Below are 24525 nucleotides of genomic sequence, written 5' to 3' on the forward strand. Positions count from 1 at the left end.
CTCAAAATCAGTTGCTGGCACTTAGGATTACTCTACACAGCCAAGCTGTGTGAATTACAGCATGCTGTTAAAATGGCAAAAAATTGAAGAGAGTTCAGTGCAATCACTTCAGATCTAATATTCTTTGCAATATATTTAAATTTAAAGATACTTACAGTATATGATTTCCACTGAACAATTTCAGGCAAATGAATATGACACGAAATATCATGGTATTGATTTCAGTTGAAAAAAATATCAAGATTTATTAAGCCAGGAGGCAAGTATTGACCAAAGCTAAAGTGGGTTGTTTTATGGAACAATACATCACAAATAAATAAATAAATAAAAATAAAAATAAATCAATCAAACAAACAAAAAAAAACAACAAAAAACCTCAAAACCAAATCAATATATGTACTGTAACAGTCTTTCTAGAAGTCGGAGTTTTAATCGTTCACCACAGTATTCTAAAAATAGGAAATAATGTAAAATCAGTAGAATGGAAATGGTTTATGATTCTTTTTTAAAGTTATCCACTGCCGATGCACAAACTTCCATCAAGGTATTAGAATTACCATTCAAAGATAGCAGGGAGCATATGACATTACAGTGCATTCAGTTTGCCAGCTGCACAGTTGCTTTCTTCTATGGCCAAACTAACCAACTATCATTAAGGCTGTGTAGAAACTTTCCAGCTCCAAAGGCTAGCTGTAACAACAGGATTTTCCATGTAACTGCAGAATGAATTTCAAGCTGTTTGGTCAGATTTGTAGTGTACAACTGCACGTTTTTTAGAGCCTTCAACTTTCTGAGCTTTTCATAATTATTAGTAAAGGTGAAGAGCTGAGAAAAGAAGCAAATGACTATTAAGGGAGAGTCACCATTGCCAAATGAATCAGGCATATGGAGCAAAGGGCAGAAATGCTACAGTTTCAAAAAGAAATATACAAGTAGTTCATTCTTTCTTCCAGTTTATTTCTTAGATGTAATGTGAGAAAAGTATGGAATTCAAGGAAAACTTAGAAAGCTGACAGCAATTACAGAACATTATTTTTGGAAGGCAGAAATGCATTATGGTGCCTCAGATTTCTGAAATTAACTTTTCTTAGGGAAAAACACTACGAAAATATCAGCAGGCCATCACAGAGTCGTCGGGACACAAACCCTCTCAGTCTGCTGTGGCCCTGGAGATGGGAGTTTCTTAGGCTAAAAGGATAAGGGAGAAGGCAGAAGACTCTGGAAGATATTTTGAAGGTTCTCTAGCATTTGCCTTTCTTTCTTAGGGAGGACCTAAGGATATCTGAAGGATGAGTTCATCCCACTCACCTCTGACAAAGCAAAACAGCTTTGTTCTGGGTTGAGGAAAGGAAAGTAAACCCTCAGGAGAAAGCCCAGATGTGTGGGTCTTTCTTAATCCTTCTTTTGATCCTGAATTCTGTGAGGCTGTGTGATACCAGTTTCAAACCCCCCCAAGGCTATGTTAAAGGCAGAACCTGTCCCAGAGTCTATGCCTGTATTGTCACATTTCAGGAAGAAGCAAGACACTAAGCATACCTTCTTCTGCCTAAGTGGCAAAAAAAACCCCGCAAGTGTATCATTTATAGATGGCCTAGACAATCTGGTATCTTTATGATCAGTGGTTATCCAATCTCATTTGAACTGCCTGTATTGTTAAGGATTTATCACAGGTGCTGCAGATAGAATGACCAAGGTTGGAAAAGACCTCCAAGATCATCCAGTCCAATCATCCATCACCAACATTTCCCACTAAACCATGTCCCTCAGTACAACATCCAAATGTTTCTCGAACACCTCCAGGGACAGTGACTTCATCACATCCCTGGGCAGCCTATTCCAGTTCCTGACCACTCTCTCAGAGAAGATTTCCTAATGTCCAACTTGAATCTCCTCTGGTTGAACTTGAGCCCATTCCCTCTCATCCTATTACTAGTTACATGGGAAAAGAGGCCAACTCTCACTTCACCACAAGCTCCCTTCAGGTAGTTGTAGAGAGCGATGAGGTCACCCCTTGGCCTCCTCTTCTCCAGACTAAGTAATCTCAGTTCCTTCAGCCACTTCTCACAAGACTTGTGCTCCAGACTCTTCATCAGCTTTGTTGACCTACTCTGAACACGCTCCAGGTTGTCGATGTCTTACTTGTAGTGAGGGGTCCAAAAACTGAACACAGTACTTGAGCTGCGGCCTCACCAGGGCTGAGTATAGAGAGATGATCACTTCCCTGCTCCTGCTGGCAACACTATTTCTGATACAATCCAGGATGCCACTGGCCTTCTTGGGCCACCTGGGCACACTGCTGGCTCATATTCAGCCAAGCACTGACTAATACCCCCAGGTCTAGTTCCTCTGCACAGTCTTCCAGTCGCTCTGCCCTAAGCCTGTAGTGTTGCCTGGAATTGTTCTGGCCAAAATGCAGGACCTGTCACTTGGTCTTGTCTCCATCCCATTGGCCTTGGCCCAGTGATCCAGGCTGTCCAGACCCCTCATAGGGCTTTCCTACCCCCAGGCAGATTGACACTTCCGGCCAAGTTGGCTTCATTTGCAAACCTACTGAGGGTGCACTCAATGCCCTCATCCAGGTCATCAATAAAGATATTGAACAGGACAGGCCCCAATTCCGTCCCCTGGGGAACACCATTCGTGACCGATCACCAACTGGATTTGACTCCATTCGCCACCACTCTCTGGGCCCAGTCACCCAGGCAGTTCTTTATCCAGCAAAGAGTGTATCTGTCCAAGCCACAGGCTGCCAGCTTCTCCAGAATACTGCAGGAGACAGTGGCAAAGGCTTTGCTGAAGTCTAGGCAGACCACATCAACAGACTTCCCCTCATCTACCCGGCAGGTCACTCAATCATAGGAGGCTTGATCCCCTGGTTGTCTTGCACATGCCATGTGATCTCCCTCAAGATGATCTGTTCCCCAGATCCTCTCTGCAACCCTTCTTGTAGATGAGGGTCACACTGACAAGCCTCCAATCCTCTGGGACTTTTCTGGTTGACCAGGAACACTAATAGATGATGGAAAGTGGCTTGGCTATCACCTCCACCAGCTTCCTCAGCACCCTCAGGTGGATCCCATCCAACCCCATGGACTTGTGGCAGCTCATATGGAGTAGTAGTCTCTAACTGTTTCCATTTTAATAATGGGGAATTTATTCTGCTCCCCATCCGAGACTCCCAGGTCATCGGGTAGAGCACCCCAAAGATAACTGGTCTGAGTTTTAAAGACAGACGTAAAGAAGGCATTGAGAACTTCAGTCTTTTCCTTATCCTCAGTGGTCAAATTCACCATGCCAAAATGGATCTAGCCCAACAGTGGTTGCATACCCAAGATGACAGTCTCAGCTCTGCAAAACTTTACTATCCCATTATTGCCTATTAAAACAGCAGTGCCTGCATATCTCCATCCCAGCAGCACAGAGGCACATTAAGCCTTACAGCAAAATTGGCTCATTTAGGAATGCCACTAAAAGAAGACTCAAAGCAGCTCAGAGGAGGCAGAGTTATTATCTACCCATGGACTTTTCCCTCCATATGGGTTTAATTGGAAAGGAATGAAGAAAGCATAGCTTCTTTCTTGTTAAGCAAAGCTATGTAAAAATTTACTGACAAAACTATTTTTCAGTGAAAAATTAGCGGTTTGAATAATCTGTATTTTACTACAGAAAGCATCTGAATAAATTTTTCATAAGAAAGCCATAAACTAGTCTTTTTGCCTGTAAAAACAAACAAAAAAAATGCTTTTTCTTTTCAACCAATTACCTTCCAGTTACCAAACCTCAAAATATTTTGGTTGTTTTGAGAGAAACAAAAAATTTCCACTGAAGAAAAATATTTCCACTGAAGAAAAATATTCCCATAGCAGTTCTCCCTGGCAGTAAGGAATTCAAAACAATGCTGCAGCCCAGGTGTGTGGCATCTTTATGGCAGATCAGTGTGCAGAGCTGTCACAGTGTGCAGAGCTGGGTTTCAAAACAGGAACGGAACTGGTCCCAAAACTCATAATGGGCCAGTGCAAAATAGTTAGGAATGTTTTGTGGTGAATTTTTTTTCCATATATGACTTCTGCTAGACTCTTGGCTCACTGCCATTCTAAACAAAAATTCCTTTTGAAATTAAACTGAACATAGATGGGTAAGACAGACCGCCTTGAAAGTGCACAAAAATAAAGGCACCAGACAAGAGCTGCTACATAATATCAAGTAGAAAGGAATGACATTTAATGGATTTTTTTCACAGCATTCATGATCCTTGATTCTCAGTCCATTGCCTTTATCTTTTTAATAGAGGCTCCAAGGAATACACTTTAAATCAATTATAGTGCTCCTATTAGAAAAATGTTATGACAAAGCATAGCTCAAAATATCCTTCTCCAAAACGTGGTCTATAAAGCACTCTCCCATCCAGAACAGTAAAACCCATCATTTGCTGGCAAAGAAAAATAACTTCAAGCTGAACTTGTTTTGTTCTAAATAAAGATCATTGTTTTGGTATGCAGACATGTTCTTTTACTTACTTTTGCTTTTAAAATGTGACTTCAAAGCTAGACACTTACATAACAAATGAAAAACTTAACGGCAAGCTTCTGTTGTCATGAAATGGAATTAGTGATGTCTTACTCTTTACCTTAATCCAAAAAAAAAAATTACTTTTTTTCAATGCATCTAAATTCTGGAAGCTGCAAAGTGTTTTTTGAAAAAGAATTAAAATTGTGTTTGTCTGTTTTTTGATTACTGGAAAAATACTCTGGAACTATCGGTACTAGATAAGAGTGTAAAACATAAATGTCCACAATCAAGCTCATTTCTGCAGAGGTGGTGTTTGGAGGGTAAAAACCTGTACTGAAGAACCTGAACCTGATTTGATCACTGTAGCAAAACCTAGTACAGAGATTTTTTTCCAAGGCCTAACTGAACTTGGCATGCCCACTTCTTCAGCCATTCGAAACCAAAATATTTCACACAGATGGTGAAATATAAATGGTCCCTAGAGATGCTGCTTTGTCTCTGCAGCCTGACACTAGAAAAGACTGTAAGCACACTGTGTCTTGTCACTCTAAGATGGAAAGTACACAAGGCAAGGAGTAGATGAAAGGTGATTGTGAAAAGTGATTACAGTAAAAGAGAGCAAGGCACAGACAATTTATTAGTACCCAATGCAGCCTGCCAAGAAAACTATATGTATCTCATTTTCAAGAAAGTTTCTTGGAGACAGTTGAAATTTATGGTGGAATCTTGAGCAGCCTCAAACATGCTGAATAATTATGTTTTTCATCTATTAAGCTGTGCCGATCAGCTAAAGCACAAAGCAAAACTGAGCTCTCTGGTAGCCCCAGGAATTCAATGCAGATCTGAATAATACAAATGCCACTCTCTTTAGCATGAGAAACAACCAACTACATTATTTTAGAGGTTGGACTCCATGATCCTTATGGGTCCTTTCAACTTGGATTATTCTATGATTCTATTTTACTACTAACAGAATAGCAGCAGCCTATGTGTGTTTTTCAAAGCCTTCCCATTCCAAAATTGACTTCCAGAATATCAAATTGAGATCATAGTTTGACTTCATACCTCTAAAGTGTCCCAGATCACTTAACCACAGTCAGCATATATAACTTGTGACCAAAGTTCTTCTATCAGGCACAATATAACTCCACAAAGCTATAGTTCTTTGTGCAAGACATGAAGCTCCTTCAGTAGCCTTTTAACAACAGAACAAATTTCTACAGGAACTAAGAAATAACTAGCAGCAATTTCCTTCAGCTTCTACTACAAGTTCAAAATGAACTTGTGCATCATGTTCTTTAACAAGCTTACCGCATACATTACAAAACTATCAAAATATTTCCCCAGGAAAAATCATACCTTCATGCACGCAACTTTCCTTTAAGAGAGAAAATGAGAAAGGGAGAAATGTTGCAGATATTTGTTGTATATCATACAATCCTCTAGTGAAAAACACTTAGTTATTGGTGGAGTCAGTATGAGAACTCATCAGGAACTGAAATGACCTAACCTGGTTCCCAAGACTATGATGAATCACTGTTGCATTTTTTATAGAAGTAGTTTCTAATTGAAGAATCATCAAATTGGGAAAAATTATCTGCATAGCTGTAAAGGGTTAGAATTTGGCCTTAATCACACCAATAGCATATAAGCTTTACCTTTGTGGATAAACATTGGAACAATAGCTAACATTTAGCAATGAACTCATTAATGAAGTCAAGTTATTCTTACTGTGATTAGGGCCTTCATGTCTCAGATCATCCACCAATCTCCTGTTTTCAAGAACTGTGACTGAATATCCATGCTTTGCCAGGATGCGTTGACAGAGCTGATGCTCAGCTTTGCTGTGGGCAGGAGGTGCGTACAGAATTGCTCTTCTCGTACGGCTTCCAAAGTACTGGAGAACAGTGTCTTTAATCTACAGCAAACAATGCAAAGACAGTGGTTCTAAGACAGCATCTTTCAGGAGCGTAATACATAGCTGTTGTTTTTCACAAAAATACAGTAGCAAATTACAGTGACAATCTGGGAAGTATTTCTGGTATAATAAGGGACTTTTGCCTTATGTAAGGCTAAAAACAGGATGTTCCTTGTGGGAAACAGGTCAATAACATATGTAATAATCTAGTTATTCTTTTGCAGTAAAAACACCACTAACAGATGAGATTTTCTTTTGTGAAAAGTATTTGTCTTTGGGATTGAAACACACCAACATTTAAGAGATTTAATTCAGGACGTTGTTAGCTCTTGGCAAGTTCATGAACTTTAACCAAGAAGTAGTCAAAAGTATCTCCTCCAAAAACAAAGTTATTCCATGAATTCTAATTTTAGTAAGCTTATCTCTGGACATAGGAAATGTTACACAAACAAGGCATCACCATTTTTGCACAGAAGACCACACTGAAAAAAAGAGACAGATGTTTTAATATAAACAAAAGCATTCAACATGTGTCCAGTTGCTTATGTGCCTGAGATGCACTGTTAAAGTCACTCAGCAGTATGTTCACCAGCTAGTTTTTTACTGAGATAGTGGTAAGATGCAGGGACAGACTACCTAGAGAGGTTGTGGATGTTCTGTCTCTGGAGTTGTCTAAGGCCAGGTTGGATGGGGTCCTGGCAATCTAGTACTTGATGTAGTGGTTGTCAACTCTGCCTGTGACAGGAGGGTTGGAACTTAAAAAATCCTTGAGATCCCTTCCAACCCAAGCCATTCTATGATTCTATTAAGAGTAAAATTTTATCAGAAATCTAATGAACACCTTAAGAGCTCACTAAAAGCTGCAACTACTGTCATAGAACCAGCCTGATGCAGTAGTTTCACAAAAACAGGGTCACATATCCCACTAGCTTTATAGTTTTGTTGCTATCACTTTTATGTATTTCAATAAAAACATTAAAAACTGAAATATGTGTTTTTACTTATATACATTAATTATATAACATTTTATGAGGGTTGCTTGGAAAGTAATGCACCTGTTTTACAATGTTGGCTTACAACATCAGAGGTTGATGTTGGTGGTATGGCATAGAGGATGAACCTTCCCACCATTACATGTTGTTGCCATGTGACAGATGACAGCAGAGGGGCAATCTGACAAAATGGTGCCTGACATGGAAGAGCATATGAAGCAAACGTATGTCATTGAATTCATCCAGGTAGAAAAAATGGTACCCATTGACATTCATTAATGCTTGCTGAACCTTCATGGAGACCGAAGAGTGGATGTACACACAGTGAGGGGTATGTGGTGCATTTCATCAGAGAAAACGGAAACAGTGGGTCCTCTCTGCTGGTGATGATTTTTATGAGTATATCATGAAGCCTCTTGTTCATTGCTGGTGAAAATGCGTAACAAATGGTGGTGACAACATTGAAGAAGCGTGTTTGAGCATTTGCTCTATTAAATATTGTTATTGTGTTCTCTGTGTCAATTATAGTTTTCATTGAAATAATTAGGAGGCATTATTTTGGAGCAATCTTTGTACGTGCAGCCCAAGACAATTCCTCTTCACTCAGTGTGGCCCAGGAAAGCCAAAAGGTTGGACACCCATGAGCTACAGGATACAGTTTTAAGTTATGCCTGGCTTCAGTTAAAGCTTCTCCATGGCAGAGAGAGCTACAAACTATTTTAGAGTCCTGAGCCTTAATGCCTCTAATCTGTTTGTGTTCCAGAGCCGACATCCGCTGTGGAAAAGATTGGTGTAATTGAGTTGAGGATCCTGAAATACAACTAGATACAATGCTATCTAAGTCTTGTAAATAATAATTGCTAAATGCGCAACCCCAAACTACTCAGTCATTGAGATACTCAAATAAATGATGATCACATGCTAGTCAGAGGAAGCACAAATAGCACACGCTGAAGTCACAGGAATTACGTTACGTAACCCTGTCAAATGTCCTCTCCTGTCCTTGCAGTATTTTTAAAATGCGTTAGTCCTGCAGTTAGCACACTGCAGTTTCCCCACCTTGACATGCTCCACTTCTTTCTCATGCACTCCTTCACCCATTATTCCTCTCTTTTTCTCTCCTTTCTGTCCCTCGGGTAACTCCAGAAGCTGCTGGCAGCAGCTCCCCTCCACTTCCTCCTTTCTCCCTCCCTGTTCCTAAACCCAGCCCTTGTCCCTGCCCCCCCTTTTCCCCCCCCACGCCACTCCCCCGTTGCCTTCTCCACAGCATTACTGCTGCATAACATCACACGCTGTGTGACCAGATGTTTCCCACTTTCCATTTCGCTTGCAACATGGAAGAAAATCAATGAAGAGAGACACCTCCAGCTTTATTTTGCAAACAAATTCACTTTTCCATCCCATGTCTGCTGCAATGGCCAGCAGTGTAGGGTGAACCAAGGACACACGAGGAGCACTGAGGAAATGCAACTCGGGAAACATTTGTGTCTGGCTTCTGGCTTGTGTTTGCAGCTTGCCCCACTGACACCCCTCCCCATGCAGCTGAGACTGTCTGCTTTCTGGAATGAGTCCCATCTCAGGCTTTATTGTACTCTATGTGCATCTCCCTTCACTCTCTGTTAGCACATTTTTTTTTCATGCAGCTAATAAAAACTGCTATGAAAACATATCTGCTTAAAACAAATGGTAATAGCTTTTACTGTGAGCACTCCATGACAATTTTATTCTCCCCCTCAAGCAGCAGTCCCCAGGCTCTGTGCCAGCATGGCTGCTGCCTCGCAGACCACACCTGTGGTGCCAGGCCTCAGTGCTGTGTGACGCTCTCTGAGGGAGTAGCTCCTCCCTTTCCCACTGAAATGTTTTTTTCTCTTGTTTAGCAGCTGCAAATCCTTCCTCAGTGTTCCTCTGCTTTCCAGCACTGAAGTCCCCCTCTCCACTTTCCCAACCATGAGGCTGGGGGAGGACAAATGATGCATGGAGGCCCTGTGAGCCCTGCGCTACGTGGGGATGAAGGCCTCTGTCCATGGCAGCCTCGTTGTGTCACTCTCACTTGTCCCACAGGAAGGGACAGGACAGTCAGAGCCTCAGGCCGTGGGTGTCTGAATCTGCCTGACACAGGCCTGGGAGGAGGTGGAAGGCCTAGCTGGGGACAAGCCCTCTTATGCCTCAGACATTGGCCAAGAGATTCACCACTTCTAGCTGCTGGCTCTCCAGAAGAGATGATGGGATCTTTGGGACACTGAGACAACTTGGAGCCCTAAAGTTAAAATCGTCACCTGATGTCTAACCCACCACTGCTAAACAATATGAAGTAGCTCGCTGCCTTTTATGGTGCTTCCTTAAGATCCATGCATAGTGTTACCAAATTTATTTCCTCTGCCCTCTCCTTTCCTTTCAGAGTTATTTGCAGTCCAGGTTAAAAGATTCACTGTGTGCTTTCTATTCTTTCTATTTCCCTACATTTTCTAGTGCAATGTAGGGAAGGTTTTCTTTGTTTTTCAGCTCCTCATTAGAGACATAGAATTTAAAACATTTTGGCCAACCTCATGCTTGTAGCAGATGATTCCGTACATCTTTCCAAAGCTGAACATAAACTATCTTACACCACTAGTCATGCTGATCTAGTGACATTTCCAATACTATAGCAACAACAGTCATGTTTCTGCACTTAAGAAGTCTGCTGGTTTTTATAAGATGTTTCTCAGTCATAAAAATGCAGCCTGGGCAGAGGGTTTGTATAACACAGGCAGAGTGCAAAAGAGGAAAATAAGTTATTCCCATATTTTGACATTTTATGATCCTGATTATTATTATTATTATTTTTAATTCATATAACTTTAATGTGCATCAGGCTTAGAAAAAAAATGTTTGATAACATTTTGAATATTTAGGTGTTAAATGACAAATGCTTTAATACTCAGACCATTTTATTTCCTCTTCTTCACTTCGAAATTTCAAACTATTTGTTATCATTTCAGTTTACAACAGTCAGTGCACCTATGTGAAAGGAATTGGTGATGAATTTCTATGCTCTTCACCTTACCAAGAGAAAAATGTGGCTGTCGTCACTGAAATTAATGACGCTTTACAACAAAGATGAGATTTGCCATATGATACAAGATAAGATGTATGTCTGCTTTGACATGATATACCTGCTGTTACAACAGCTTGCAAACCATTGTCCTTAGCTAAGTGACTGACCTCATTTGAGTGCAATTGCCTGTTACACAGATGACCCACAGCCTTAGCAACTCGTCTAAGGAAACATGATGGACTCTCTGGAGCATATAAAAATGCATGAAAATGAATGTTTTAATTTCGTTTCCAGTTTACAGAATAACTTAAAAAAAAAAAAAAAGAAAAGAAAAGAAAAGAAAAGAAAACTGAACTCCATAAAGTTTATTATGATTTTTTTTTTTTAATTTACAAAAACCTATCTATATAAATGCAGATTCCTCTGAGGTCTTAACAAACTAGATCAACAGCTAAATTTACATAATGAAAATGTTCAAGAGTTACTTAACTATCCTTCTTGGACTGAAAACAGACATCTACTATCTGAGCTGTACTATCTGAGCTGCAAGTTTCACATCACTATGAAGTTCTCTGTTGAAGAGAAAACGTTTTGACATGTTCCTTTATTAAACAAGTTTATCCACTTCTAGGTTACAAATGTAAAAAGGCAGAATAAAAGTTTTATTAGTCTTTGAATCATGCCTGTATTTTACAGAATTTCTGGTTTGTTCTAAAAATCCAGAATTTGGTCAGTAATTGAATCTTACAATATGTAATTACTGTTGTTTTGGCCAAGAAGAAAATAGCAAAGATATTTCAAATCGAGGGGAGAAAAGCAGTTTCTTGGCATTTTTTTGAGATTCCAGGAAGATTGCATAATTCCATAAATATTGATGCATTTTCTCTGCCTGGCAAGGAAGCAAATATACAGTCTGAAATCTTGCCGTATAATTTAATTGACCATCACTTCAACTGCAGAAACAAAATTCTTCTTCCTAAAATAAGTGTTCAACTCATGTTCGCCTGAGCTTCTCTCAGAAAAAAAAGTCAAAAACTGTGAAATATCTCAGCTACCCAGTTCTGATGGTGTTAGTCCCTGTGGCAGTGACAGACAGCCTTTCTTACAACAAGCTTGCCACTACTGTGTTGGCCTTGTCCAACAGCTTCAAACATTTTGACTTCAATTTACTTTTATCATACTGCTTTCTACAGGTACTGCCCTCTCCCTGGAAGCATTCAAGGCCAGGCTGGATGGGGCTTTGAGCAATCCTGTCCAGTGTGAGGTGTCCCTATCCTTCAGCAGGGGTGCTGGAACAAGATGACCTTAAAGATCCCTTCCAACCCAAACTACTCTATGATTCCGTGATTCTCCAAAAATATACATGAACAACTATGCAGACTGAAGGCCCTTAACACAAAAAGCAAGTATAGAAGAAATACAATGAAAGAGAACCAGTCTTCCATAGGAAGCACCAGCATTATTGGTATATATTTACAGGTAGAGCCCAAATTTCTACTTAGCTAGCAAAGGCACCTTCATTGCTAAATACTGCCTGGCACAACTACATTTCCATTAATTTCCATGAGTAGTACTCCGGAGGCACAATCATGCTAATATTAGCTAACATTAATAAGAATGACAGTAACTTAGCATGTGGTTTATATGCCCTAAGTGGTTCATTTACAAAACTGTGCAGATCTTTATTAATTCCAAATGTGACTTTTAAATTCTTTTTCATGCTTCCATGAAAGCTTATAGAAATAGTAAGCTCGTTCATACTACTGTTGTATTTGAAGTGTGCATAGGCCCTTTATCAGGAATTCCCAAAGAAGTTAATTTCCTGTCTGGAGGACATTTATATGTGTTGCCTTTATTATTCTGTTAGATTTCCTAATAAGAAAGGACTGGGTTGTAGAATAAAATGGTTGGAATGTCATTCTCTTTCCAATTGTTTGCTGAGAAAATACAGAACAAGCAACTAAATTATTGGCACTATGACGGCTGGTGTCTGATGACTTCAGAAATCCAGAAGAAAATCTAGAGTTATTTGCACAGTCATCACAACACTCTGGGCTAGAAGTATGGAACTCATTTTTAAGAATGCCTTTGCTTATGATTGCATGTAGACTATGGCACAAACTGTTTTGTGCTGGGAACAAATGGTGAGCCAAATCCTACCAACACAGCAAAACAGATGATTTTAAGGACAGGACTCTAATGAAGCATATGAGCGAGATTCCCTCCATTTCCCTCCCTCCACTTGCTGCTGATGCATCTTTCTCAACGTTCTCTTCCTGTAAAGTCTCCACCCTGCCCCTCCTTCCTGACTGCTACCACAATAGCTGTGCCCTTTATCACCAAAATATCTCTAGCTGTTTGCACAATAAAAAATAGCCATTTCCTCAGTGCCTCTTGCAATTTTACACTGAAAAGGGAGGGAAAAATGTTGTGCTTTCTTAATGTGCAATGTGGTATCACTCCAAGGAAACCACTTGCTGATACAGTACCATCTGTCAATTGCTATCTGCTGAGGTTCATACTAGCAAAGTTTTCCACTTCATTTTTTCTTTTGTAAAGAGTTCTTTTTGAAAGTTTCTTCTTGAAAGGGTTCTTTTTCACTTACTGCATTCTAAAAAAATGGATGTCCTTTTAAAGATAAAATTTATTTCTAAAATATGTAAGACCTTATTATGTATAACGTAATATTTTCTATCCAGAGCTCTCAAGACACTCAACTTCTGCATAACAGCAGTAATCACCCCTACTCATTTTATTACTTAGCTTAACTTCTTCTTTTTCACATTTACATTTCAAAAGTTCCTACCAGCTTTGTCTTCTTTTCTCACCACTTCTGTACCTGCTTCCCTTTTTCCTCCCCAATGCAAGTTCTTCCATGCATAGCCTGCCCTCCAAGGATGCTTGTAATTCACAGCTGCAGTTCCTTACTCCACTTCCCTCATTTGCCCCAACCAATGCCTTCTTTCCCTGTGCTTTGTTCCACAACATCACTCCCCTGTCCCCTTCCTTACTAATCACACTGACTGAAGTATATTCCATACAGAATAACAATAGAAAAAGAGAATCTAATGCCTTTAGAGAATGAAATTCATTAGATTTGTTTTCAGATGCTTGCATTAAGGCCTATGGAACTATGCCTTTATTTACAGAAAGTCTGGACTCCTGACTGACTAGGTAGAGTACCACTCAAGGAAAGAGGAATATTCCACTGGATGTCCAAACTTATGGTAACAATTTATCTGTTCTTCACTCCTGATTGTACCTTTTAGGTACCTAGCCTGATAACCTGGGTAATATGCTCAACAGAACCTGCCTATAGATCTCATTATTATTAAAGCATAATGTTTGTATTCCCCACACCCAACAAAGTACCTCAGGGATACCGTCACATTAGATTTCATAACACTCACTCACAGCAAATTATACCCTAACAGTAATGTAGAGACAGCTTTTTTTCAATCTGCTTCTTATCTTTCATTGGTTGAGAAGCCAGCCTTATCCACTCATTAAATTCTCATTTAATCAGTTGCTTCTCATTTGTTTACTTTTTTCCTCAGGTAGCCCTAAACAGCCAGGATATGTGATGCAATGATGTGAGCATCCATGAAATAATCTCCAAGACCCATCTTAAAATTTTAACTCTCTATCTTTTATACACTGGCTGTGATTAGAATTAGCATGCTGAAAATGTGCCTAGGATATGAGCAATGCTGTTTCACTGCCTCCTTGTAATAGCAGAGGTACTATGTCTAACTAGGCAAAACATGCTGCTGCGCAGAGACACCTAAGTTGGCCTAGGCTGATTTAATTCAAAGAGTGGAAACGCAGCTGTGACCAGCTAATTAGATCTTCTCAGAAGTAGCTGAGGAGCAGAGTTAGAACACTTCAGTGTAATGAATTTTACATCTGTTTTCTACCAAAGGTATTTCTGATATGGTACTGCATCAGACAAACCTATGCTCTAGGCTTTTCTTGGTTCTTGTGTAGTGCGTACCCTAAAGGGAGATATTATCAAACTTTGGGAGAGATTTTGCACAGGCAATAACAATCATCACCAAACTCTCACATCAGCCTCCATACAATACTGACTGCTTCTCTGAAGGAAGCAGGAATTAAGCCTGCTCCTTCCCAGTCAGAGGAGATTCTGCAGTGTGACATAAGATGCTATGTCTCAAAATCCAGAAGCACTGCATATTACCTAAGCAATATTATCTTCAGCAGGGTCTTCTTGTCCTTAGACCTTTTTTTAAATGAAAATCTATTTCATAAAATATGTTTCAGTGTTTCCTTTAAGTTACTGTATAAATGTACAGAAGATTCTTTTCAATGTATAACTTTGGGCTAGTCACAGAACAAGAATATAAACGTGTCTCGTTAACTAAAAATATGAATAATTTTTAGACTATATTTTAGAGTATTTCTCCTGATTCAAAGATGAAGATTTAAACCAGGGCTGAAATGAAAACTTGTTTCCATCTAGCTACTGCAGGGCGCCACGTGACTGTAAAATTAAACACTAAGAAGTTTCAACCATTATATCTGTCCTAAATGTGGGCTGGGTATCCAGTAAAATCAAGCAAGATAACATTTTGGCTATTTGAATAAGCAGTTGGCGAAAATACACAGTTCAAGGACACACTGTCAAAACAAAGTGGAAGAGATTTTTGGAAATGTTTGTCTTTTCTGTTCCCTGTTCAGCCCACACAACCAATGAAGTATTTTCTGAAAACAGAGAGCAACTCAGAGTAACATCCCAACATGTGCAAGGCATTTTGTTCATAATGCTCTAGAGGAAACTTTCAAGACAAACAGGGAGCCAGCTATGGGTGGTCTTCGGAATGTGAAGAGGAATGTTTTAAAGTAGCTTTTCCAGGCTTGGAAAACATACCTATAAGGGCTAACATACGCATTTAAATCTGTGCTCCAGGTTCAGTGTGTGTGTGAGAGTGACATCCAACCAGGCATGCTGGAGGGCAGTAAGTACAGTGCACTGCATGAACATAAGCTTTCTTCTCACTTCAAACAGCCAGCAAACCTAGTTCAAGTCAATCTGCATTTCCTTCAGACCAATTCGAAAATAGGTGTTACAGATAGTTTCAGCAAAAAAACATTCAAGCAAAATTTTGTCATTTATCTACCAGTTCTTATAGAGTCTAGGAATTATCTTTGCCGTGACACAAGTGAAGAGGAATGGACTGTGTCAAAACTGGCATTATGATGAAACTCATGCTGTCATATGTGGTTACTTCCCTCTAAGTTTTTGTACTTCATGTCACACTGAATAAATACGCATCTTGATACCTGGAGTACTAAAGGGTCATTAACATCAAATTATGACAGATGGAATAGAGAGTAGATTTTTGCTACTCAAAAGAAAAATCTCTTTGACCTTTACATGAAAAAAAATCAATTTCTTAAGACTTAAGGTTAAAGAGTACATGCCAAAGTTATTTCATAGATCTGCTTTTCGTTGTTGCAGAAGATGCTCTCTGAAAATGAATATTGCTGACCTTTCAGACTGTGAACCCTATCAGCCTTCTCAATCTTTTTGTATTCTTAGAAACTTTAACTTCTTTATATGGAAGCTGACTATAATCTGGGATGTCACAGGTTTATGTTTATAGTTCTGATACAGTGGTACATAAAATGCCAGCGTTAATGATAATGTTACAGGGAGGTCTCTGCTGCACAATTAGCAACACTCTGTAGGACTGAAGAAAACCTGAAACATTTGTGCTAATGCTGATCACAGATTCCAGAGTAAAAATAACTGCCTTGGTCTGGAACATTTAACAAACCATATTTTCCAACTGAAATAACAGCATCTGAATTTGTTAGGTTTAATACCCATCCTAGGAACTCTGTGCAAGTTAAACATGAGGCCAGGTAACCTAAGGACAGGGGAGAATTTGTGGGATGATTCCAAAGTAAATAGCGTGATTTGAAAATGTGACAAGCGCTTTAAAAAAAAAAAAAAAATCAGTTAAATGTAGCTTTCCAGCATAATTTCAGTCAAGTCAAAACTGACTGGCAGATAATTTTAACATGAGGCAACTGCTGCTTTGCTGCTAGTAGCCGCAATCCCTTTCATGAAATCCCACTGGCTCGTGATTTATGTGCGCATGTTAGAAAGCTTCTGACCTGATTCCTAAAGCCAAAATAAAGTATGGCCTGTGCAGCAAACTGGAATCTCCCTGGAGCCACAGAGTAATGCCATGCTTCAGTCAAAGACTCAGGATTCATGATAGCAACACCACGCCGAGGAGCTGGTAATGGAGACGTGCTTGCACATATGTCGCTGTCATATCACACATTTGTTTGTACACAGAGCTCAGACTTCCAAGCTCAGGTTAATTTTAGCTGGACTCGGATGATCCTGTCAGACCCCTCATCCCTCACTATGTTAATTATTGCTTAGCACTCTCCACCAGCTGACTTACCTTTTTCAGTTTGTGTGAATCACTGATGGGAAAGAAGCAGCGTGTGTCGCTGGCTGAGACCTCCTTGTATCTTCCTTGCCATGTTTTACTCTGTTTGTTCGGGGAGATCCCATTAACAACTGCTGAAAGGAAGCTGTTGGTCATGAGGGGAGTCAGGGTCTGGCAGAACAGGCAGACGGCCACCACCAGGGCCAGGAGGAGGGGGCGAGGGCGACAAAGCCTGCGGCATCTGGGGCCGTGCCCACAAACCATGGCCAATGTGCTGTCCTCACTCCACCCTTGGCCACATTGCAGAAGCAGTAGCCATGTCCTGACGGTAAAAATGCCAAAACGGGCTTTATCCAAAGCTACGGAGGGCTTTCCCCATTCCCGCTGCTGAGTGCTTTCCTGGTGCCTGGCAAGAAGTCACCGCGTCCAGAAGAGCAGGGTCCTGTGAACTGCCCTCCCATGGGGCTGTGGGAACAACCTGTGGGAAAGAACAGAAGTGAGAAGCAGCACGCCATGGGGCATGGGGTGCTCTGCCTGGAGCCATGGCGACCTCCACGCACCGGGAGGACAGACCTGGTGGCAGGCAGGTGGGCAGAGGGGATCCGCAACCCCAGCCTTGCAGCAGGAACTGCTCAGCCAGATAGCACCTAAGAATGCAAGAGGTTAAAGCTTAACATGCTCTGTCCACAGCCAAAAAGAGTAAGAGAGTGTACCAACCTCTTGAACAATCGTTTGCTGTTTTTTCTCTCTTGCATTCTGAATTCCCACTTTGTTTTTATAGTTCCTTTCAGTCCGGTCCCTTTAAATTGCCTCTTTCCTGTCAGTATGCACAGACCTCACTCTAAAAGTGATCAATTATCTAAAAACTGACAGACTACAAAGATTTTCTCTTGCATTTGTTTCGTCCAGATTGTGAGTTCAAAGTTACGCTTACTTACTCAGCTCTTATCCCGTTAGAAGTTTTCCATTCCCCTCTAATGGGCTGCTGATTAAAACCACTTGGTTGGAGCCTGGCTCATGATCCCAGCTTGTCTCACACACTCCGAGGCAGGCACACGCACATACACACACCATCTGAAGCCAGTTGGACCACAGACTTCATATAAATAAAGGCTGGACTGCTTGGAGGGTGGGGCTAAGCGAGCTCAGCTGGGGCAGGCTCGGGGTTGGAGACGCAGCCCTGGAGCGGGTGGGGAACCAGAGGTGTCCCTCTTGCTGCGTGCCTCCAAGACACCGGCACTGCAATTTTTAGAAAACTGCTGTTACAGCAGTCGGGCTAATTGAAACCAGAAAAATATCTTGAAGGCAGAAGAAATCTGAGCAGCACCTGCAGTATTTTACTCCAAATTAGCCAAAATGTTGTAAAAGGAAGCAGGTTTGCTTGGATTTGTCACTGGTGAAGAAGTTGTCAGTACTTTTCCATAGTAGATACACTAGCTCATAGCAGAGTATAAATAAAACTTCTTACTTATGTTAAGGAGGGAAAAAAAAAAAGGCAGGCAAAAATAATCCAATGAGAGCACTTTGTATCTAAGCCACAGAAGATCTTAGTTACTACTTCCCCCTGCTGACATGGGACAGGGACGAGACAGATGGGAACAGTTGAAGAACTCTGTTATCTTTACAGACCTAAACTTCTCAAACAATCGAGTTCCTTTAGCTAAAAATATCTGTGTGCACGTCATCTCTGTTATCCTCCATCCTTAGTTATTTTTGTAAAGGAAGAGTGTTCCTACGCTGCCTCATGTATAAGAAATGGCAGATGCTAAATTGTGATATCCCTGGGCCAATCTACACAAAGTAACAGCAGCAGCATTAGCAAGTCAGAGGTCTATATACAGCAGTGAAGAACAGAGTATGGGTTTGTTTGAAGTGCTGCTATTTATTCATCTTTCATATCTTCTCCCAAGCTAAAACCATCGATTTGCACATATAAAAAATGCCATAGAAGTGATTCAGTACCTCACACAGAACCTCAGCTGGCACAGACATTGCATTTTAGCATTCTGTCTGGGGCTGTCTTTGTATAAATTACAAGGTTTTTAGGTTATCCTGGGCAGGAAAGGAGTACAAAATCTACTGGTACCCTCCAGTGGCAGATGCTTTCCATCCATCCAGAAGATGCCATTTCAGCTCTGCAGGAATCCACTGCTTGTGCTTCCTCTCCCAGCACACCAGCTCCCACCCTCTGGCCCTGCTGCTGCCAGCCTGTGCTGCAGAGCCTATGATGAGCCTGCAAACTGGGCCAGTGGCTGCATCCATGCCATACAACGGAGAGGCACCTGAGGAGTTGGTACTCAGAGGAGCTCTGCAAAGGCACTGCAGGCAGTCTGGGAATCACAGGACCCCATCTGTGGAGCAGAAGCACAGCAGAGTTGCTTTTCTGTTGCTTTACTCTTGTAAGAGTTTGCCCTGTGGCACAGTCTGCTTTCTGAACCTCAGCTGTGTAGGTGGCATTTGCACAGTTGTCAGCTTCTCCCAGCTTTCTAGTGAGGGGATTTGTCAGAGTTTTCCATGTTACTGCTAGAAGACTTGACAAAAATAGCTTGATAAAGATTAAAGGCTGCTTAATGGTATGGAGTCCACAGTCCCTTGCAGCAGTACTGCATGAGAACAAAGTAATTGTCTCTTCTCTCCCTGCTCCCTCAGCAGCCCGGCAAGTAACTATGTGCTCCCTCCAGCCTGACCTCATTTCCCCCTGTTCAGTTAATAACTGGAGGCTTTAAGCCCACGTTTCCCCCATCATCTCAAAGGCACTTCATCCATCCTTCAACTCCGAGATCACTGAAAGGCTTCAGGTTTTCAGGGCAATCTGGCAGGTTTTTCTCATTTATCACACTAAGGCTGATAGTGCAAACACATAGAGGATGGAGGGTCAGCAGAGGGTAAGCAGATCTCTTTGTGTACTCCTGGGGATCTGCATTCTGTTTCTCTGATTTTCCCAGATGTTCCAAGGAGGGAGCTGGCTTTTTCCCTATGTTTTGTGGTTTCTTTTCATCACAAGAACATGCAATGCAATTTTCCTGAGCTGTAAATACTTCCCTCATTCACAGCTAGCGTGCAATGAACATATTTGTCGTCTTCTAATTAGGATTTCATCACATCTCTCAGCCTATATCTACTGACTTATTCGGTCACATTTCAACACTGAGAATTAAGCTAGGACTTTTGAAAATGGAGACTGACAAGGACTAGGATTAACTAATAAAGAACTAGGCCTTCAGTGCATAGCGTTCAAACAGCCACAGAACACAATTGTCTGTAGGATCAGAAATATATAATGCTTTGTACCCACAGGTATATGTATATATTTCAGACTTCTTCACAGAAAGCCACAAATCTCCTTTTTCTGGCATCCCAAACAATTTAGGGATTCATTTTCCATTCAGAATTGCTGGACCTGTCTGCTCACCTCTCCCTGCTCCTTCCACTCACACTAGACTGCACACATGGATGCTCCCTGCAGAAAGAAGTCAGCTGCAGTCCTGCTCTGCGAGGCAAAGTCCTGTAGGGATCACTTCTGCAAAAACCAACCAGACATAACTATCACAAGTGATCTCCCATGCTTGCAGCCAGAATCCCAGCTCATCCGCATCACCTGGAACAGGCAGTAAGTGTTGAATGAAACACTGGCACAGAAAAGACAAGAGGAAAATAAGACTTGATAAAAATTGCAAGAGACTAGGATTTGAAAGGATTTAGCCAATATACCACACAGGCACCATTCATCATCTCACTGTGGTTTTAAGCAATCCAGCTCCTATTCTTGCCGCTTTCATTTGACATTAATCTCTGTTTGTGCAGTGGTGAAAGCTAATGACCAATGAAGAATGATTTCAGTGGTCTTGGTAGTGACCTGGACACATAACTGCCAAGAGCTAAGCAAGGAGGAAATATGAGGTGTGGAAAGATAGAAGGAATTTAAGGCCAGTTGAACATATCCTTTTTATGCATGCTTAACTTTAATCAGAGATCTAACGTGACTCATCCTACAAGTCTAAGTAAAATTAAGTCTAGATAAACGTGATTGTAAGATCAGGACTTGATGTAATAAAAAACCATTTTGCGTCGATAATTTCACCATATAGAGGCTGCCAAGGAGAAGATATGTTTAAAAACTATTAATTGTTGCTGTTTTTTAAAGCAAGATTGTTGAACAAAGTTCAAAGCATAACATCCTAGAAACCATTTTAATGATGAATGAGTTGACATGAAAAATAAGCTCAAACAGATCATTTCTAACTGGGCTGATCATCAAGTCCTTGCAATTATATTTGTCATCTTCACAGTGCAGATCTATATGTAATTTTCGTTGTTTATGGTCATCTTCCATGATAAAAATCCCGATTTCCATGATAAAAACTACACCAAGAGCCACAGATTCACACTTCAAAGCTGGATGAGCATTAATAGCACTGTGAATAAGTAAATCAAGTAAACTGTATTGGAGAGAGCCCACTGAGCTGCAGCCCTTCAGGATTCTTGACTTCACCCTGAATTCAATCCAGATTGCAATTGGATTTGCATGTGTCTTCAGTCCTGTGTGTGGTCCCATTATGAACAGTGAATGAGGAATACTGGCACAGAGGAACAAAGTCAAGAAAATAGGAGAAATACATTTCATTACTGCTTTGCACGTTGGAAGATGTGATACAACAATCGAAATTTAAATTAATTCCAGCATGGAAAAAAAAAATAGGCTCTTTCCCCTTTTCCCATTCATAGACCACTGCAGGCCTCAATGATGTTGTAATTTTGTTCCACAGAACATGCCAGAGATGAGTTTTCACATCTTCATTCTGCTTTGGCCCAGCACTCTGATCCTGGCTTACAGAAAAGACAGCCCAGTAGAGAAGATTCTGCAAATTCTTGGAAGGCAAAAAAGCTGATGTTAATAGGACAAGAGTATTAGGGGAAACTCCCCTTTTGGCTTTGCTTTTCATTATTGCTCGATTGATTTAATCTTTTGTCTTTATGTAAAAGGAAGCAAAAACTGGACTACACAAGCAGTGTATGCTTCTCTGGCCAGAGGTTTTGCAGCTCCTTTATATGTGCATTCTATGTATTGTCCGTTTTAGCTCTTTAGTCTGATGTTTTGTTGTTCTTTTTTTTGATTGTGTAAAAAGCTGTCATAGCTGAATGTTGAACCTCAAGCAAGATGCTGTTAGATCTCCAGTTCCACGGACAGATTACCCAGTCCAGGAATTCCCTGCCATGGAAAGAACTTACTTGTTGCTCTTTCCCCTGACTTTAGCTTCTGCTCTGGCTCTTCCTGCCTTGTGGTGATGCTCATTAAGTCCTTTGATCCTAACGTGAGAAAAAAAAGTGTGCAGTGTGGTTGGTTTTCCAAAAAAGAGCGTTGAATCAACCCTTGGAGAGGTTCTATGGTTCCTGGTGTTGGTACAAGGCAACCAGCAGGAGAGGGCAAATGAGAGGAGATGTCAACAGAGGAGGGGAACAGGCAGCTCATCAAACCACTGTCTTCATCCCAGTTAACCTAAAGCTTTAGGTAGGATCTGGGTCTATTTAGTTATTAGTCCAGAGATTTTTCTCTGTATCTCAGCCATGTTCTTTACTACTGTCTTTTGGTACAATGTGGACACTGAAACACGTGGTTCTATTTGTTTGTTTGCTTGTTTGTTTTAGTAGCACAGAAGGTTGCTTGAGGTGTGGGCAATGGGAAGCAGCCAAAGGCCAAAGTGTTTTGAAGAATAATAATAATAAAAAAAAAAATAACATGTCAGGGAAGAAATAGATCAGCTAATTCCTTGTTTCTTCCTTCTCGTTGTTACTGACTGTCTACACACACCTCTTGAAGCAGTTATTCTGGTTATACACAGGTCTATGGATTTTATAGCCAGTTTGATTGCCCAGACACACTGGCTACTGCTGAGAGCAGAGTAATGATCAGTGATAATCAAAAGAATGTTCAGATAGGCTGTAAGAACACAGACTTTATCTCTGGGTATGAAGAACGGAAACAAAGTGAAGTACTCGTGGATTCTGAAGACATTTGTGTTATTTTCTATTTTGATATAATTTATTTTGTTGTGGTTCTGTGATTTTGTTCACATGATTCTGTGATGGTAGACATCTTTCTGGAGTCCTGCTGATACTGCTTGTCTTGAAACCTCAGCTTGTGCTGGTTTTGGCTAAGATAATTTTCTTCATAGTATCTGGTACTGTACCACATTTTGGGTTTGTAACAAAATTGTTGGTAACACACCAGTGTTGTAGCTGTGACTGAGCAATGCTTTCAGAGTCAAAGTATTTTCCATTTCTCAATCAGATCTTCTCAGCGAGTGGGAGTGCAAAAGGAGCTGGGATGGGACAGAACCTGACAGCTGACCCAAACTGACCAAAGGGATATCCCACACACCATGAGAATATGGTCAGCAATAAAAATTGCTGGGGAGGAAGCTTGTCAGGGCTGCCATTGCTTGGGGTCTGGCTGGTGGTGAGCAATTTTTTGCGTCATTTGTTTTTAATTGGTTCCTTTCTTCCTTCCTTCTTTTCTTTCTTCCTTCCTTCTTTTCTTCTTTTCTTCTTTTCTTCCTTCCTTTCTTTCTTTCTTTCTTTCTTTCTTTCTTTCTTTCTTTCTTTCTTTCTTTCTTTCTTTCTTTCTTTCATTTCTCTCTCTGTGTCTTCCTCTCTCTTTTTCTCTTTTTTTCCTTTCTCTCTTTCTTTTTCTCTTACTCTCCCTTTCTTCCTTCTTTCTTTCCTTTCTTCCTTCTTGCTTTCCTTTATTCCTTTCTTTCTTTCTTACATATTAAACTGTCTTTATGTAAATGAGTTTTCTAACTTTCACCTTTCTGATTCTCCCCAGGGGACAATTAAGAAGTGAGCAAGTAGCTATGTAGTTTTTAGCAGCCTATGAGGGTTAACACACAACAGTTCTTTCTAATGCCCAATATGAGGCAATAAAGGGCTTTGAGTTAGCAAGAGATTTGACCAGAACATGTTAGAGGAAACTTGGAATTTTTTTCTCTATTAAACTGCTGCTGGTCATGATACTGACTTATGTGTTCTCAGTGCTGTTTTGATTCACGCCATGCTCCTTTTTTGCTGTACATCAAGTATGAGATCTTGTTAAAGGCTGGTTTTGGCTTTTGCAGTTTGCAGTGCTGTGTAGCACTTTGTTCTTACATTGTGCCATGGAGAATTATGGTAAAAGCACTAGCCCTGAGTAAGCACTGTGTTTATATCAGTCACCATTTCCATAAAGCTATGTTTCAGTTTGGAACTAAAGCATATCAAAGGGACTGTTTGCCAAAACAGAAAAGTATGAGTATAAAAAATAAATACAAAGCAGATAGCTAACAAACTTTAGAAAGAAGATTATAGAGTTGATTTAAAATCATATCAAAATTAGCTAAATATGAAATCAAGTCATGGTTTTATAATGTGTTCCTGTAATTATGAAGAATATGCAAGTATTTACATGATTCTTTCCTTCATTAATGTAGATATTGCTGCTTAAGATTTAAACAATAGTTAATAGGAAACTTTACAATCTTTGCCATTAACATGCTCATAAGCCTTCATAAAGAGGAATTCCCAATACATTCTTTCCCTCTCTCCTCTTAACAGAAGTCTTTAAGTAAATAGAAGTACCTGAGTGTTTGGAAAGCAATTTCAAGTTGA

At 40.5% G+C, this 24525-nt stretch overlaps 1 protein-coding gene across 3 annotated transcripts in view; it reads right to left on the reverse strand.

Annotated features, from left to right (window-relative positions):
- Window positions 1–19323, reverse strand: part of CPED1 (cadherin like and PC-esterase domain containing 1) — a 143611-nt gene extending 124288 nt beyond the window's left edge. For 2 of the 3 annotated variants that reach the window (XM_090137056.1, XM_090137050.1), the window contains exons 1-3: window positions 17820–19323; window positions 16894–17359; window positions 6241–6427 (exon numbers count right to left, since the gene is read on the reverse strand). In XM_090137056.1, the coding sequence (XP_089993182.1) occupies window positions 6241–6427; window positions 16894–17145 (439 nt within the window). In that variant the 5' untranslated portion in view covers window positions 17146–17359; window positions 17820–19323. Of the gene's footprint in view, window positions 1–6240; window positions 6428–8478; window positions 10177–16893; window positions 17360–17819 lie in introns of those variants that run through there. The other variant, XM_090137062.1, reaches the window with a different exon arrangement.
- Window positions 19324–24525: the final 5202 nt, after the last annotated feature.

Source organism: Phasianus colchicus, chromosome 1 (assembly GCF_987193195.1).
Source record: "Phasianus colchicus chromosome 1, bPhaCol1.hap1.1, whole genome shotgun sequence".
Classification (NCBI taxonomy): Eukaryota; Metazoa; Chordata; class Aves; order Galliformes; family Phasianidae; genus Phasianus; species Phasianus colchicus.